Below are 15379 nucleotides of genomic sequence, written 5' to 3' on the forward strand. Positions count from 1 at the left end.
TCTTCTCAAACAGTTTAATAGCAAATAAACAAAGGAAGGTACCACACTTGGCATATACAAAATGACTTGTTGTCGGTGTGTCTGTGCAATTAAAACAGCTTTAAGTTGCCCTTTGGGACAAAAAGAAAAAAAAAACACACACACAAAAGGAAGAAAATTCCTTTAACACATACTCGCTTGTTCCAAACTTGTAACAAATCTTCTCATTTTTAAATCCACTACACAAACTCTGTGATCAGATCAGAAAAGCAACACGCGCTCCTCTGCTTTTTAAACCATTAAAGTAAAATCTGTAATTCTCTACAGAGTACAACACAATTTCACACAAAAAGACATTTTGTTTTGCAAATCAAAACAAGAAAAAAAAGGAACAGCTCAAACAAGGTAAAGAAAAGCATTTCTACGACTGAACCACGACTTCGAGTTGATTAAATCCCGTTAACTGCAGAACAGACTCTACATTTGGTCATAGTGGCAATTTGTTTTCTCATCACATTGTGAATCACTTTACATTGTTTTCTAGTAGAAAAGGCAAAAAACTGTACAAAACCCCTAGTGTTAAATACAATGTTTGTACCAATAAAAAAGCCCACAGGTTTGTCTCCAAAATGTAAATTTTCTTTTTAAATTATTCACAAAAAGCAGCCAAAAATCAGAAAGGCAGCTGCTGCTCCACTGTCTCAAATTCGTTAAAACCACCACAGAACAATTAAAACAACCAAAGGAAGAAAAGGAAAGAAGAAAGGAAAGAAACACCCAACATTTGGCATTTTGGTTTTCTTCAGATATTTTTCCACAGGCTTCCCCAAGGTTCCTTACGGAACCAAACGCACACGTACAGAAACGTACTGGCAGCTCCTCCACACACTGCAGGGTATCAGTGCCCCCTGGCACACAGCCCTGTGCATTCAGACTGTGGGACTAACAGCAGCCAGCCCCAAAAAACCCTACTTCCCAATTAAACCAGTCTCTACCCTTTTGCATTCAGCCTCACGATTCACTCCCAGGTACATGTACCATATTCAAACTGTTCTCTTTTGTAAGCAGATTAAGTTGTCTACACAACTCTGGTCAACACCTAGTGAGAATACAGTATCCTCAACCAACTCAGGAGTAGGATAGAAAACAATCTCTGCATCTTTACATTATCCCAAACACTGGACAAAATGAAGATTTCTATCCAATCAAACTCTTGTTTTCTCAGCAAAACCCCTTCTCCTGGAATTCCATTTCACATTATTTCAACTGTTAAGATACCTACACTAGCTTGCTGCTGCTTCTGACTGAAACTTCATCACAGCACACACTCTTCAGTTGCCTTCATCTAGAAGCTACTTCCCAGTTTCTACCTGTGCAGATGGTACGTAGGGCAGGGGAAGCCTGCTACCCAGAGAGCAGTAACCTGTTCTAGTTCATCCTGCAAGCCGTCAGAACTGCTCAGCTCATTACCCAATTAAAAACTAAACAAAAACTAAAAAAATCTCCGCAGAGATTCCCCAGCTAAGGCCCTTGAAAAGAGAGCTGGGGATGGTACCCTGTTCAGGTAACAGCTTCAGAGGCTGTTGTATTGTGCTTGTCGTTTGGGAAAAGAGCCAGCAGTTGTAGGACCAGTGTTACAAATGCTTTCTCTGGGAAATTTAAAACACGTAATTTCATGAGCTAACCTAGATCCTTCCAGAATCCTGCCACCAAACTCTGACTGATGGTATTAGATTAGGGCTGGACTTCACAGAAATGTGCCCTGAGTTGTGCAAAATGCTCAGTGTTTGAAATGAGCCCTAGCTATGACAGCTTTGGAAACAGAAATATTGTGAGTTGCCCCACTTCCTGCTCCCAGCTATCCCCTTCCACCAAAACTTCCACTAGGGGAACAGCGTAACCAAGCACCCTCAGAGCTTCTGACAGCACTGGAGATGGAGCAAGGTCTAGGTGCTCTGTCAGGCAGACAGTCTAAGTGCACAGGTAGATGCCCTCAGGTGGCTTCTGATCAGATATTTGTCATACCAAAACCACCAATTTAAAGGATACCTTTGAAACCCATTAAATTGCTCAGTTTTTGCACAAACTATAGAAAACAGAGAGGTGAAGGTGATATATACGAGGGTGTGAAGAAAACAGCAGGAAACATGCACAACATTTCTGGGCACTATCTTAGTCTGAAAGATTAAAACAAAAACATCACATTTTGCTGAGGAGATTGTAGTTACAAAAAAAAACCAAGCATGCCAGAGCTTAACAAAATACAACACCAATTTTGATCAAATTTTCACTGCAGACTGATAATCACACAGGGGAGCAGGGAAAAAAATAAAAATAATAATTAAAAAAAAATCAGTAAATGTCAGGGCAAAAATGTAGCTACAATCAGAGGAAAACGTAGTTCAAGTGTTTTCTGCTGATGCCACTTCAAGTCACAAGTTTGAACTCATAAAAACACATGCTGTCTCCTCAAGCACAGAAACCAGATCAGCAAAATGTGACTAGGAAGTCTCCTGAAAGATTGAGTCACACCATATAATTGACTTTTTCTTCGAACTGTCTTTTTAAAACTAAGCACACAGAAAAAAACTAAGCCTAGAAAGTGATTGGCTGTATGTTCACAGAAATACAAATAATCCACAAGGTATGCTAGCAAGGCTGCTCTGAAGACAAATTACAAAGAATCAGATTCACAAAATCAAGTGGTTATCTTACGAAGGTCTAGAAAAATAGAAATTCTTTTATATTCAAATGCAAGTTTAAATATTCCCCTTCAGCAGTCTTTCTAGCAAAACCAATTTGGCAGCACAAAAAAAAAAAAAGAAAAAAAAAAGAAAAGAAACAAACATAATAAAAATACACATCAGCATCAAAGGTCAACACAAGGTCAAAGGTGAGAGTTCAAGCATCAGAGAAGCTGAAGAGACAAGGATTTGGACGATGTACTTGAACGCCACATCGACATGCTTTAGGCACAACGATGAACAAACGGCAGGAATCTAGAAAAAAAAACAAACCAGAAAGAGGGAGACCCACTGAGTTACACAGAGCAGTACATCCAAACACGGAGAGAGAGAACAAGAATGGGCACTTACAATGAGATCTCCTGGGGAAGGGAGTTGACAGGGAAGGGCAGCACATGCCAACGATGGACAAGTAAAAGTCAAAGTACATGAAGGACACCAAGTAAACATCAAACTGCCAGAAACCAAATGGAAGCAGAGGCCTGGATTTCCCTCTCAGCACCCAGTCTGTGGAGTGTTCCACAGCCTAGTGACACACTGGTTAGAATGCAGTCACCTTGCCCCATGCCCAGTGTGTCTACTACCTCTGTTTAGAACAGAGTGAACTCCCTCCCCAGGAGACCGATTCCAATAATATGACTCCAGGGCAAACACTTGCCCACAGATACCGAGACCATGAGAGACAAGACAGAGGACACAAGGGATTCACAGGTGGTTTGACATTTGAGACTTTTCTTGCACTCTAATATGGGAAGTTCTTAGGCAGTAGTAGCCCAGCAAATCCACGTTCTTTCCTTTAGCTACAGTTTCTTCTCATTCCCTAGGAGCCCATGCAACTGGGGGTGGGTGATTTGGAAAAGGGAAAAAAAAAAAAAAGATTATACAAGACAAAAAGCCCACACATCAGAGAAGAATTCCTTAAGACTTGACTGCAAGTTAAGACTTGTCCTAGCTGAGCACTTGTCATACCATTAGACCTGCACAGGGATTTTCCATTCCCAACCTTTTATGTAACAGCCCTCAGCTCCCTGGTTTCATGAGGAGGAGATTTTGGGCTCTGAGAAGCTCTACAGTCACTGTTGCCAGTTTGATGAGCAGAAAAAATGTGTTTCCTGAAATCTTCTTGAAGAGTTTATAAAAAAATATTCTTACATTAAGTGACATAAATATCTCTGTTCCCTCCCCTCAGCTTATGAGCTGCAAGAGACAAGGAACATTTTGGGACGAGAGTGGGAGGCAGAAGAGAGAGGATATGGTTTGTTTTCTTATTCTGCCTCCCCACAACCCCAACTCCCTTTTAGCTCCTGTTAGTGGCCTTAATCTTTTTCACATCTCAAAGCTTCTGGTTACAGACTAGAACACGATGAGATTTGCATATTATCTAACATAATTTGAGAATAGCAAGTGTTGATTCTCATTCCAAAGCAACAAGAAACACATTGTCTACTAAATCAGCAACACTCCTCTTAGTAGAACTGCTGAGATTAATTTGCTTTTCATGCTTTCCAATAAAGGGAAAGGACTTTGGTCCAGAGTTTAAACCAACTCCAGCAAACAGAGTACAATGCAACTCTTGCACTTGTTTCTGTATTTCAAGAAATACTCTAGATAATTTGCAGATAGGTGCAAGATTTCACTCTTAAACCAGAAAAGCAAATTCATCATGAACTGAGGCATGAGAAACAACAAGAAGCATGAAATCAAGTGACATCTTAGCATGCACCCCCGATACCCTCTGTGTGATTTGTCTGGGGATTTTCTTGATATGGATTTTTCAAATATTTTTCTCAGCTATGTTGAGGGCAAAGACTGAGTTTTATCAAAGCCCTATGGAAAGACTGGCCTATAAAAACAGAACCATGAGATGCTGGACAAGGTCTTAAAAGACTTGAAGAAAGTTATTCCAGTTTGTCCTTGTTTTATTCTCACAATAATGATAATTCTGCCTCTGTGTTTTATATTTTGTGACAAGTATGCTAGGGATATCAGTCATCTTTACGTTTAAATGTCTGCAAAAAGAAGCTTTCAAAGCATTTTACCTGTTCATAGTTGCATCCTTCATTTGCAATTTCCTTTATCCAAGTTGGTTTTAGGTATTTCCAAATAAAATAGGAACAAATTCAATCTGCTTTGTTGCTCTTCCCTAATCCACAGCCATTACCAGTTCAGTTAGATTTAGCTTGCATGATAGAGTTATCATAATATGTGACTTTCAGTATTCAGGTGAAAAGCTTTTTCTTGATAGATGCATTTGCCAGTGAGAGTCTTCTGAGCTGGTATTTTTTAATAATGCCAGCTTTGTACTATAAAAAGCTAAACTACAAAGAGCTATCCTATTTTGGACTGTTGATTATCTAGGGGACTGAAGAAATGTTGATTTCATTTACTATAGTACTGACACTAAGTTCATAATTCTTTCACCTTGTTACAGCAGTAAAATCAAATATCTCCTGAGAAAAAGAATAAATCTATGAAGTAGACCATGTCCACCTTGTAAACTAAAAATATTTTAGGTATTTCCTGGTGGCACATATAATAAGGAATTTTATTTTATCTAAAGTTCTTTTAGCTTTTCTTGTAGAAAATCAGGTTCTTTGGTTTTAAGCATATAGCATACTTTGTCCATGTGGCTGCTTCAGCCAACCTTCTGCAGTTTATTTGAACTCCCCCAACTCCTGTCTTACTACCCAGGAAATGGAGCATTTGACACTGACTTCATTACTTGAATGAGAACATGATACGAACTAAAAATTTAAAAGCCCCAAGTCCCCAGAATCCCAGACTTTCCTGCTAATAAGTGAGGAAGAAAACTGGCTTAAGACTGAAAGGCAAGAGCAGCCTAAATCCCCACAATCAGCAGCAGCCACCAAACAGACACAGAAATGTTGACTTTATCTGATCAGTTTTGTTATCAGAAAAAAAAATCTGCCCAAGTCATAAACTTGATACATTTATTAACTTTGGCAACATACACATGGATACACCAAGAAAGGGAAATGTGAAACAAATACACAAAAAGGGCAACATCTTCAGCTGGTGAAAACTCATGCAGCTCTACTGCGTTCAGAGAGCTGAACTGCATTGATTCAAACCATCTGAGGATCACATCTTTTAAAATTTAACCTGCATAGATTTATTTTCTTTTTCTTTTTGGCAATACTTATAGTTATGCCAGTAAGGCACAAGAGCTAGCCCAAGTTAGGTGTCTTAAGGTGATTATGTCTGGGAGGAGCCACTGATCAAACTAAGCCACAGAGTAAACTGGTGCATCTCCTAAAATTAATAGGAGTTGCACCTATTTGCAACAATGCCAAGCTTGATCTGTAAGTTACAGTACTAAGGACACAGTATGGGATGAAGAAGCTAAAATATCTATTTTTGGGCAACTGAAATGACTAGTAAAGAGGCCAGAGCATCAGGTTAAAAGAAAAACAGGACAAAGGTCTTGGATATTACAGTGGGGTAGGATGTAAAGAAGGTAAGAGTGACTGTAGAGACCCCAGAGCACAGTGCTCTCCTCCACTGGTTCACAGCATTCATCTTCCTCGTTTAGCAGTTGTTGGGCTGCAAACAGGCCACTGAAAATCAGTAGTTTCAATCATGCACATCGTTATGTGTGTAAAACAATCACATTCAGGATTCTACAAAACCCTGGCCTTTTTTTCCAGTGAAATAATTTAGGTAATAAATATTCTCCACCCCGGAGCGGTATAAAACTTCTATAAAAATAGAAACAACATTCTTGGTTACAGCAGGTTGCACTTGGAGCAGTTGCTCCCAACTATGTTTTTTATGTTTTTTTTTTCCTTTTTTTGAAAAGTATATAATTTATATATATATATATATATAAAAAAATCCCATTATCACCCTGGAGGCCTTCACACTCCAACACTCTTTTCTCAGAAAACCAGGACACATCTTTCCTATGGTGCAGAATTCAAGTGTACATGGTTCACTTCAGTGTATGTTTACGTTTCTAGAGAGATTCAAATAATTAACATAGAAGGGTACCACATGCCAGCATAACTGGGAAATTTGGCAATCTGGCCTTTGAAACTTTGCCACCACAAAATTATTTAAATAATACTGACAGATTTATTTGTCTGCCATCAATATGGACAGACTGACATTAACTGTTTGATTTTCAATTTAAGAACTGGAAAGGGCTCCCCTCAGATTTTACATATCAGGCCTTGTAATTCTGAGGTTTGAGGTCCCAGGGGCCCCAGTCCCTGGAAATGCCCAAGATTCCCAGCAGATCACAGTACACAAGTGGGGATTGGGACCGAGATCTCAGGTTTGATGGGTTTAGTGCTCCTCCTGCTGGAGCAGAACACAAAGTCCTGACCCCACGTCTGACCCACACACATAATTTAGCAGCTGGCTCCCAGGCTGCAGTGTTAGCTGGAGCCCTGGGAAACAGCCTTACAACTCAGGAATACAAAGAAAACAAGGAAAAAGAGATATTATGAGGTAAATTGAACTTCTGTTAAAGACACAGAAATTGTAAACTTCCTCTTGTGACAGAGGTGGATTTTGGTGGTTATAAAATGGAACTCTACACAGATTTCTTGAAACAGCTCAGGCCAGAGTGTCAAAAGTCCTTTGAGCCCCCTAAACCCAGTGAATATCAAAGGCCCTTAGCAATGCACTAGCAATTTCACTGGTGTGCAGAAGTGTGTCTTCAGTTAAGGGGTGCATTCCATTTTCCTTCAATATAAAAGATAACAGCTTGTACCAAAGGGCAGAAAAAGACTGAATGGCTCAATACTCTGGTTCCACAGCTCCTGGTTTAGCCTGTTTAGCACTGGTACACACCACCTTAAAGGAAAACTGCAGCAGAGAGATACACCTAATTACTAGAACAAGTCACTGCATGAATTTTGTTCATTAAAAAAACCAACAAAAAACCCCAACAAAACAGGAAGTTATCATTTCAATAAACAATCAGCACTTACATTATGCTTATGAAAAGGAATTCATAGCAATCTCTGCAAAAAAAGGACATTATTCCACAGAAATGGGTAATGTGAGCAACTGTTAAGAAGAAAAATCATCAAAAATGTCTGCAGGTTACCAGGTATCTAAAGTTCATTGTTTTCAGACCCAGATGTATTCATCCAGACTAAGCTGTCTCTACCTTTCCACAAAACCTAGATGAAGTACATAGGTTAAGATTTCTTATACATGGAGAAATTCACTGCATCTCATTAATATTCCACTGTAGACAGAGAGTAAAATTTTCTGGGCAGAGACATTGTCTAATAGTTTTGTAAAGTGCTGTGTACATTCACACTGCTATATAAACCCCATTTTATTACAGCAAAGAAAAAAAAATCACTGCAGTTTTCCTTTGGCTTGTTAATGTGTTCAACCTTTTAGCCCGTCTCTTGCTTTAGAGATGATTTAATAAATCCCCACCGTGGCATACAGTGAAGGAAATTTCAAAGAGCAGATGGGGCATGACAAAGGCTACATGGAGTCAATTTTTTCTCACCCAGGACTCTGTTCTCCTTGCCCATCTTTGTTTTCATCAGCTGTTCTGTGTCATTTCTGCTTTCCCTTCTCTCTACCCCAAGGCAGTGTGGTGTCAGTTTCTGCTGCTCCCTTTAACCTTCTCTCCCCACCCCCAAGGAGCTGGCATTGGTCCTTCTCAACACACACTGGTTACAAACACGGCAAACTTCAAATAAGGGAGGAAAAAAACCCAAAAAAACAAAACTAAACAAAAAAACCTCAGCGATATGGCACCTAAACTCCAAAGTAAAACACTGGAAACAAAAGCACAAACTTGTCCTCCATCCGAAGCGGGATTCTCAGCAGAGGCTGCAGCAGAGTCTTCAAGGGAAGATGTGCCAGATAGAAGGCATGGATCAGCTTCCAGGACTGTAAAAACACAGCCTTAGGGCTTCGAATCACTAAGTGCGCTCCTCTCCAACTTACCAGAAGATCCTTCTCACTCCAGTCCCGGAGGGGAGGGGTGCTCAGTATGGCTTGCTGTCGTTCTTGGAGCGCTTGAGCTGGACTTTCAGCCGCTTCATGCCGATCTGGAAGCCGTTCATTGACTGAATGGCAGCCTGCGCAGAGACAGGATTGTCGTAACTTACAAAACCTGAGGAGAGGAAAACACACAATTACTCCATGCCAGAGCTGCCAGCTATTCAGAGCTGGAAATGGAGGCTCACAAGGTCAGAGAGGCTTGCATGATGTGCCACTTTCAGAAGCTCACAACTGTTTCAGAGTCCATATAACAGCTTCTAAAGGCTCTCAAACAAAGCATTGCTTTCTGACATATGGAATTTTGGCCAGAAGATATACACAGCTCAGGAAATTAACATCTTTTAGTCAATCAACAAAATAAGTACTGCTGTTTATAAGAACTCATACCTGGGAGAATACCAAACTTGGAAAATGTTCATCCAGATGCAAAAGCTCATTTACGATACAAGACGGAAATCACCCTCATGACATTATGGGAGAAGATTTGTTTGGAATGAAATAGTTGCCAAGGAAGGGTAGCACTGGTACCACTATTGTGTTTAGGTTGCTCTCAGATGGGAGGTTGCATATCATTCCTGGAAAAAATTATCCTGAAAATAAACTTCTCCAGTGTTTTGAAGGAGCCTATTTTAAATAACTCCATTCAATGTCTGGAGTGAGAATAGCTCCCACTCCAGTCAATGGCTATATGTCCATATACAGGTGTTATAGCTGAACGATGAGCATATTTCTGTGCTCTCACAAAGCATCAGATTGTCCACATCTTTTGGCTCAAATAGGAAAAAAATAATGATTTTATATAGACACAAAAGCTGTCAAAACTATAGAGAAAGGTGTACATCTCCTATTCAATCACAAGAAATCTCCATCTATCAAAACAGTCATGAGAGGTTACAGCACTACAAAAATGCAATATGGTACCCACAATAGTTATTTATAAAGATATTAATAGAAATAATTAATAGCAAAAATGTACTGAGTAATATATACAAATTATTATTGAAATTATTGAAAAGACAGGAAGAGGCAAGAGGAAGAACTATCTCAGGATTACAGTCTGCAAACACAAATAATAATCACATATCATTCTGAATTAGGAGGGATCCAAAAGGATCAAGGAATCCAACTCCTAAGTGAATGGCTCAAAAGGAGACTGAACCCACAACCCTGGCATTATTAGCACAGTACTCTAACCAACTGAGCTAACCTCAGTGAGAAATATCTAGGCCCAGAAAACTATAATAGGGCACAATAGAAAGAAGTTGTGAAAAGCAAAAAGTCACACTGAAAATCAGGAAAATACAGTTTATTATTGGAAGTAGCATTTGGTTTATTTATTAGGAATATATAGAGATTCCCGACTTACTTAATAGTTAGACTAGGAAATATATTGAAAAAGAGATTACTATAAAAGCCAGCTTTTTACAGATAACGATTTATTAGAATGACAAAATATCCTGATTTGGAATGGATCTAGAAAGATCACTGAAGTCCCTGTACAGGACACCCTGAGAATCACACTGTCCATCTGAGAGCACTTTCCAAACGCTTCTTGAACTCAGTCAGGCTTGTGTTGCAACCGCTTCCCTGGGAGCCTCTTCCAATGCCCATGCACCCTCTGGGTGTAAAACCTTTTTCTAATATCCAGCCTAAACCTCCCCTGACTCAGCTTCAGGCCTTTATCTTGGGTCCTGTCACTGGTCATCAGAGAGAAGAATTCAATGTCTGCCCCACTGCTTCCCCTTGAAGGAAGCTGTAGATCAAACATACCAAAACACTTGCTTAGATTGGTCTGCTTGTCAATGAAAACCTTGGCAGAGACGACATTTCCAAATGGCATGAACATCTGCAGCAGATCCTGATCCCCAAACTCCTGGGGAAGATGGTAGATAAACAGATTGGCTCCCTCTGGACCTTCAAACAAGTAGGAAAATAAATTCAGAAAGAGCATGGATACCACATACCCACTGCACAAAAAAAGGTGGATGAGCCAGTCATGACAGATTTTCTAGATAAAACAATGAAACTGCTGTTTACAGTACTGCAGAGCACTTGGTTCCAGAATAAATGAGCATGGCCCTTTGCTGGGATTGATCACTCAAATAATTCTAGCTCTTTCTGACCACTTTTGTTTGTACTTTACACATTGTGCCAAAACTCGTTCACAGATACTTGCTGTAATGACAACTGAACAGTAAGTTTGAATGCTAGATGGTGACTGAACAAAAAATGGCTATGCAAAAATTGTGGTCCCAAAGCAACTAAGTAAATTTCCAAACAAAATAGAAATAATCACATTGTTTGTAATCTGACAGATTCTCTTATAAACATTTTGCTGGAAACTTACTCCTACATTCTACATTACTTTACATTACATATTAAATTTAACCTGAATCTAGAGTGAAAAGACTGGCATAAGTAGCTGGCTGTTGGAAGAGGTGAAGGACCCAGAAAACAGCATTAACAAAACCAAATCTGATTCTCTGACAGTGGGATCTGTCAGGCTGTACACTCATATTCTCCTTCCCTCTGAGAACATACAGGAGTACAATTAAGGAAACATTTAAGACTAAAAAAACCCCACGAGAAACATCCTGTATAAAAACTACTTTGGGCAGCCCTTAGTAGAAAGATCCCACAGACCTTTTTTACCTTCAGTAACTCCTGAATTCTAAAATATGACACCAAATAAAAATATCTGCAGGTAAAGTAAGTGCAAGGGCTAAGCCTGCCCTTTTGAAAACCCATCTTAAGTAGTTTCTACAACTTTTTGCCTACCTTCTTTTTGACTTCCTGCTGCACCAATACTCTGCTGTGTTAAGAGACTCTGGTTATAGAGTGTGGGCAGTGCAGCAGCAGCATATTGCTGGATTCCAGAATAAGCCTGTGTGAGGGCTTCCATTGTGCTACCTGTCCCATTTGAGAGACCACCACTGCCAAGTCCTCCATTTAAGGCTGCCATTCCTGTATAAGAAAGAGGAAATAAAAGATGACTGAGTGCTTCCACTGAGCCAGATCAACAACCTTTCAAATGCTCTGCACAATTACAGAAAGCAGGGAGCAAAAAAATCACCCCAGAGACCTAGCACAGGCTGAGGAATGAGAATCAGCACTAGACATAACTTACCTGCTAAAGAGCTAACGTTGAGGCCTGCTGTAGCACCTGCCAGTGTCTGCAAAGCTCCAAGAGAAGCCATTGGATTAACAGAAGAGCTGCTACTGGAACTAGGTGAGGAACCTGCTATTAAAATAAAACAATTAAACTTCAACTCATATTTTTAGTCCTGATAATTCAACTTCTTCATTAAGTTATTCCAGTAGAAAAAAAAACTAATAAGGAACAGATCCAGGCAACACAGAATACTTTATGTAAAGAAAAAAAAAAAAAACCCAAACCCACACAACTTGATTGATCATACTGTTACATGTTCTAATATAAGAACATATATGTTATGTTCTAAGCCCTTCCTACATTTTTAAAAAATTCAACTTCATCATAACATCTACTCTTTGTAGCAATAATAATGTCAGTAAGTGTAAGACATGTAAGATTGAGACATTATATAAATGTTGGCTAAACTCTGTATCTCAACATAAGGTAATCAGCAGTGATGCCCAGGTTTCCTGCTGCCTAAAGTAAGAGTCACTTGCTATGTATTAACACATATCCTTGAAACATCACTCAAGGTGAAAAAGACCTGCAAACATAGGTACTAGGGACATTACAGAAAGCTAAACATACGGTTTTCTGCCAGAACAGGAACACCACATGCCCAGATTATTCTGACACATTAAATAATTTTCTATTAAAAATCCTGCTGCCACAGCTGGGGCTAGGACTGAGAGAAGTCTTGAAATGTACATCCAAAAATAAATAGTCTGTCCTCTATTCCAGCAACATCTTCAACTACATTGATTCAGTTAGAGAAGTCTACCAATATAGTACCTAGGCCCGTAACAGCTTACATGGCTCTCCAAATTCTACACCAGGTACAGTTAGTTCTACAGAAATCAATAGCAAAATAATGAGAAAAAAAGCTGGTATGTCAAAAGAAAAAGAAGTTCACACTGGGATCAGCTACAAAGATTTATGGACATGATAAAATAAGAAATGCATAGTATTTTTATGATTATATAGCAGTGGTTTTTCTAACAGGTTTGTACACTACTGCAGAAGAAAAGCTATGTGTATTGCTATTAACCAAGATGTTTATATTTCCTGCACAAGATGCACTAGAAAATATTTATGACTGCTAAAAATTAAAAGATACTGAAGACTGATGCTGTAGAGGTATCTTTTTGCAGGAGGAATTTATCAGATTGGCCAAGGACGTAAGAGAAGAACTGAATTTGAGGCATTTTCAATTTTCTTCAAGTTTTTGTGATTCTCAATTATGCACAATTAAAACTTCTCAAAGAATTGTTAGCATCTTTCAAGCAGTTTCACCCACACTACATATTTACCATTTCATGTTTATGGCACAAAGTCTCTGCTGGGGTGGGACATTGGAACTATGTAAAAACTATGTAAAACCCTCTAACTAAAGTAGTTGTACCTAACCAAAGCTGCATGAGAACCAGAGGGCTGCACTTCACACCACTTTTTGTAATAACAGATGGAATGACAAACCTCCTCTAGTATTTAAGACAAACTGTCCTATTAAATCAAAAATTGAGAGATAATGTCCCAAACTATTTTAAGATGCTTACTCTGATGAAAGGACACAGTTCCTGCCTTACTATCAATAGCATATTAAATGTTGGGAAAACACAGGGAGCAAGTTACAGTATAACCATCAACCTGGTAGAAAAATTAGCACAGCTGACTGAATCAAAGCCAGAGTTCAGAAATCATACAGTTACCTTGATTTTAGAATAGCATTTGTTTCTCTAACATTTCATTGTTGATCTTTATAATTCAAAAAGACACTATATTTGACAGATGAGAACACAATTTTAAAGACCCCTTCCAAATCTATCCCAAATAAAATAGCAGTAGCTAAGGAAAAAAACGGCTAGAGAACAAAGTGAGAGGGAAAATGGATACCTTCCCTACTTTAAAAGGTTGTGATTTTAAATAAATTAAGTTAAACCACTATAAAAAGCTGATCACACGGTTATTTTAGTTTAGCTGCCTTTATCAGAAATTTCTCCAGGCAAAACAAGAAATGCTTTAGTACTGAAAATGCTGAGAAAACAAAAGACTTGTCTGTATTTTCTTTACCCTGTGTACATAGGAATTGAAGATAGCATCACATTTCTGATGATGACAAAAAGCAGATAAGTAACAGTAGAGCAGAAATACAGGGCAATTACAAAGGAATGCTTCCTGCATATAGCCTATATACCAACAGAGCCATCTGTGAATCTAGGATTTTTTCAGCCAAAGGCAATGTCTTTGTAATAAAGTTACAATTTTCATTCATCAATTTCAGCACAATGTGAAAACCAAATTGTTGGACTCCACTATGTTCTAAGGCACAACTTCTTCAATTTAATCACACACTATGCTAAGAAAAAGCTGTTTTGTATTTTTAAATGATCAGGTGACAACTTGACCTGATATCCGGCAATTCTGTTCTTGAAATATCTAATGTCTGTTCTTTCCTATTCATCACAACACTAATGTATTTGTACTCTATTTTTCAGACTACTCCTAATAGTAAAGGAGTTCTACTGTTCTAGTCAACATTTCTGTTCTGTTTTCCTTGTGTTATATTTTAGATCAGAAAAGAGAACAAAGCAATGGGGATGGGAAATCAATATTGTTTTATACATGTTCTTTACTCTATCCCTAATTCTTAATGTTGTTTCTGTGCAGTTTTTTGTTGGGTTTTCTCTTGCTGCTAAGGTTATGTTTTCTTAAATCCATATACTGAGTTATATCTAGTCAAAAAGGCGAACTCTAACAGAAGTAGCTGAAAATGCTTAAGAAGGTTTAAAGAAAATTTGAATATGTAATAAAGGACAGCTCTGTAGAAAGATACTGAAAGACATATTATTAGAAAGAAAATGAAACTCAGACAAGGACATCAAGTAACAACTTGTGGAGGTAGGTAAACTGAGAGAACACTAAGTCTGTCCTAATTCAGCCACGTAGCATCCAATCAATGACCTGAAGAAAAGTTAAATTCAGGTGATGAATGTGACTGAACTGTACCTGAATTACTTCCAGTAAAACCAGAAATACTCTGTTATCTCTGAAAAGAATTTTGCCAGAGACACATCAAGTCCAAGAAAATCACCTAAGCTTTGAGGTTGCCTTTAGAAGGAAGACAAATAGAAACATACCTCAGTGTTTGCAACCATTTCATTTTCCTCTGAAGCAGATAATTCTTACTGGTGCTTAAGACAAAAAGATGGCAGACAAGACACTCCTAACCTGAGATATTTCTATAGTACTTCCCTGGATGTTCCTTTCACAAGCTAGTTTGAGTTTATCTACAGCCATGGTCTCTGCAACAACAACTACATAACAGCAGTAGACTGTTCAGTTCCAAGAGCTGATCTTCAGCAAGCTGAAGGTTTTACTTCACCTCATCCTACATCAAAATACACAACTTGGATAGTGCTTGGAACTATCTAAAGAAAATTGTCTGAAATGGGTAGGAAGGCAGCACAACAACAATACATAAGTCCCCTGAGTTCCACCATTC

General features: G+C 38.7%; 1 protein-coding gene across 20 annotated transcripts in view; it reads right to left on the reverse strand.

The window, feature by feature from the left end:
- The window catches only part of CELF1 (CUGBP Elav-like family member 1), a 59730-nt gene continuing 44351 nt past the window's right edge, over positions 1-15379 (reverse strand). For 13 of the 20 annotated variants that reach the window (XM_064714285.1, XM_064714283.1, XM_064714301.1 and 10 more), the window contains 4 exons: positions 11851-11964; positions 11502-11687; positions 10494-10637; positions 1-8835 (listed from right to left, as the gene is read on the reverse strand). In XM_064714285.1, coding sequence (XP_064570355.1) covers positions 8708-8835; positions 10494-10637; positions 11502-11687; positions 11851-11964 — 572 coding nt within the window. In that variant the 3' untranslated portion in view covers positions 1-8707. The remainder of the gene's footprint in view (positions 8836-10493; positions 10638-11501; positions 11688-11850; positions 11965-15379) is intronic. The other 7 variants (XM_064714296.1, XM_064714292.1, XM_064714294.1 and 4 more) reach the window with 2 other exon arrangements.

This window comes from Zonotrichia leucophrys, chromosome 5 (genome assembly GCF_028769735.1).
Source record: "Zonotrichia leucophrys gambelii isolate GWCS_2022_RI chromosome 5, RI_Zleu_2.0, whole genome shotgun sequence".
NCBI lineage: Eukaryota > Metazoa > Chordata > Aves > Passeriformes > Passerellidae > Zonotrichia > Zonotrichia leucophrys.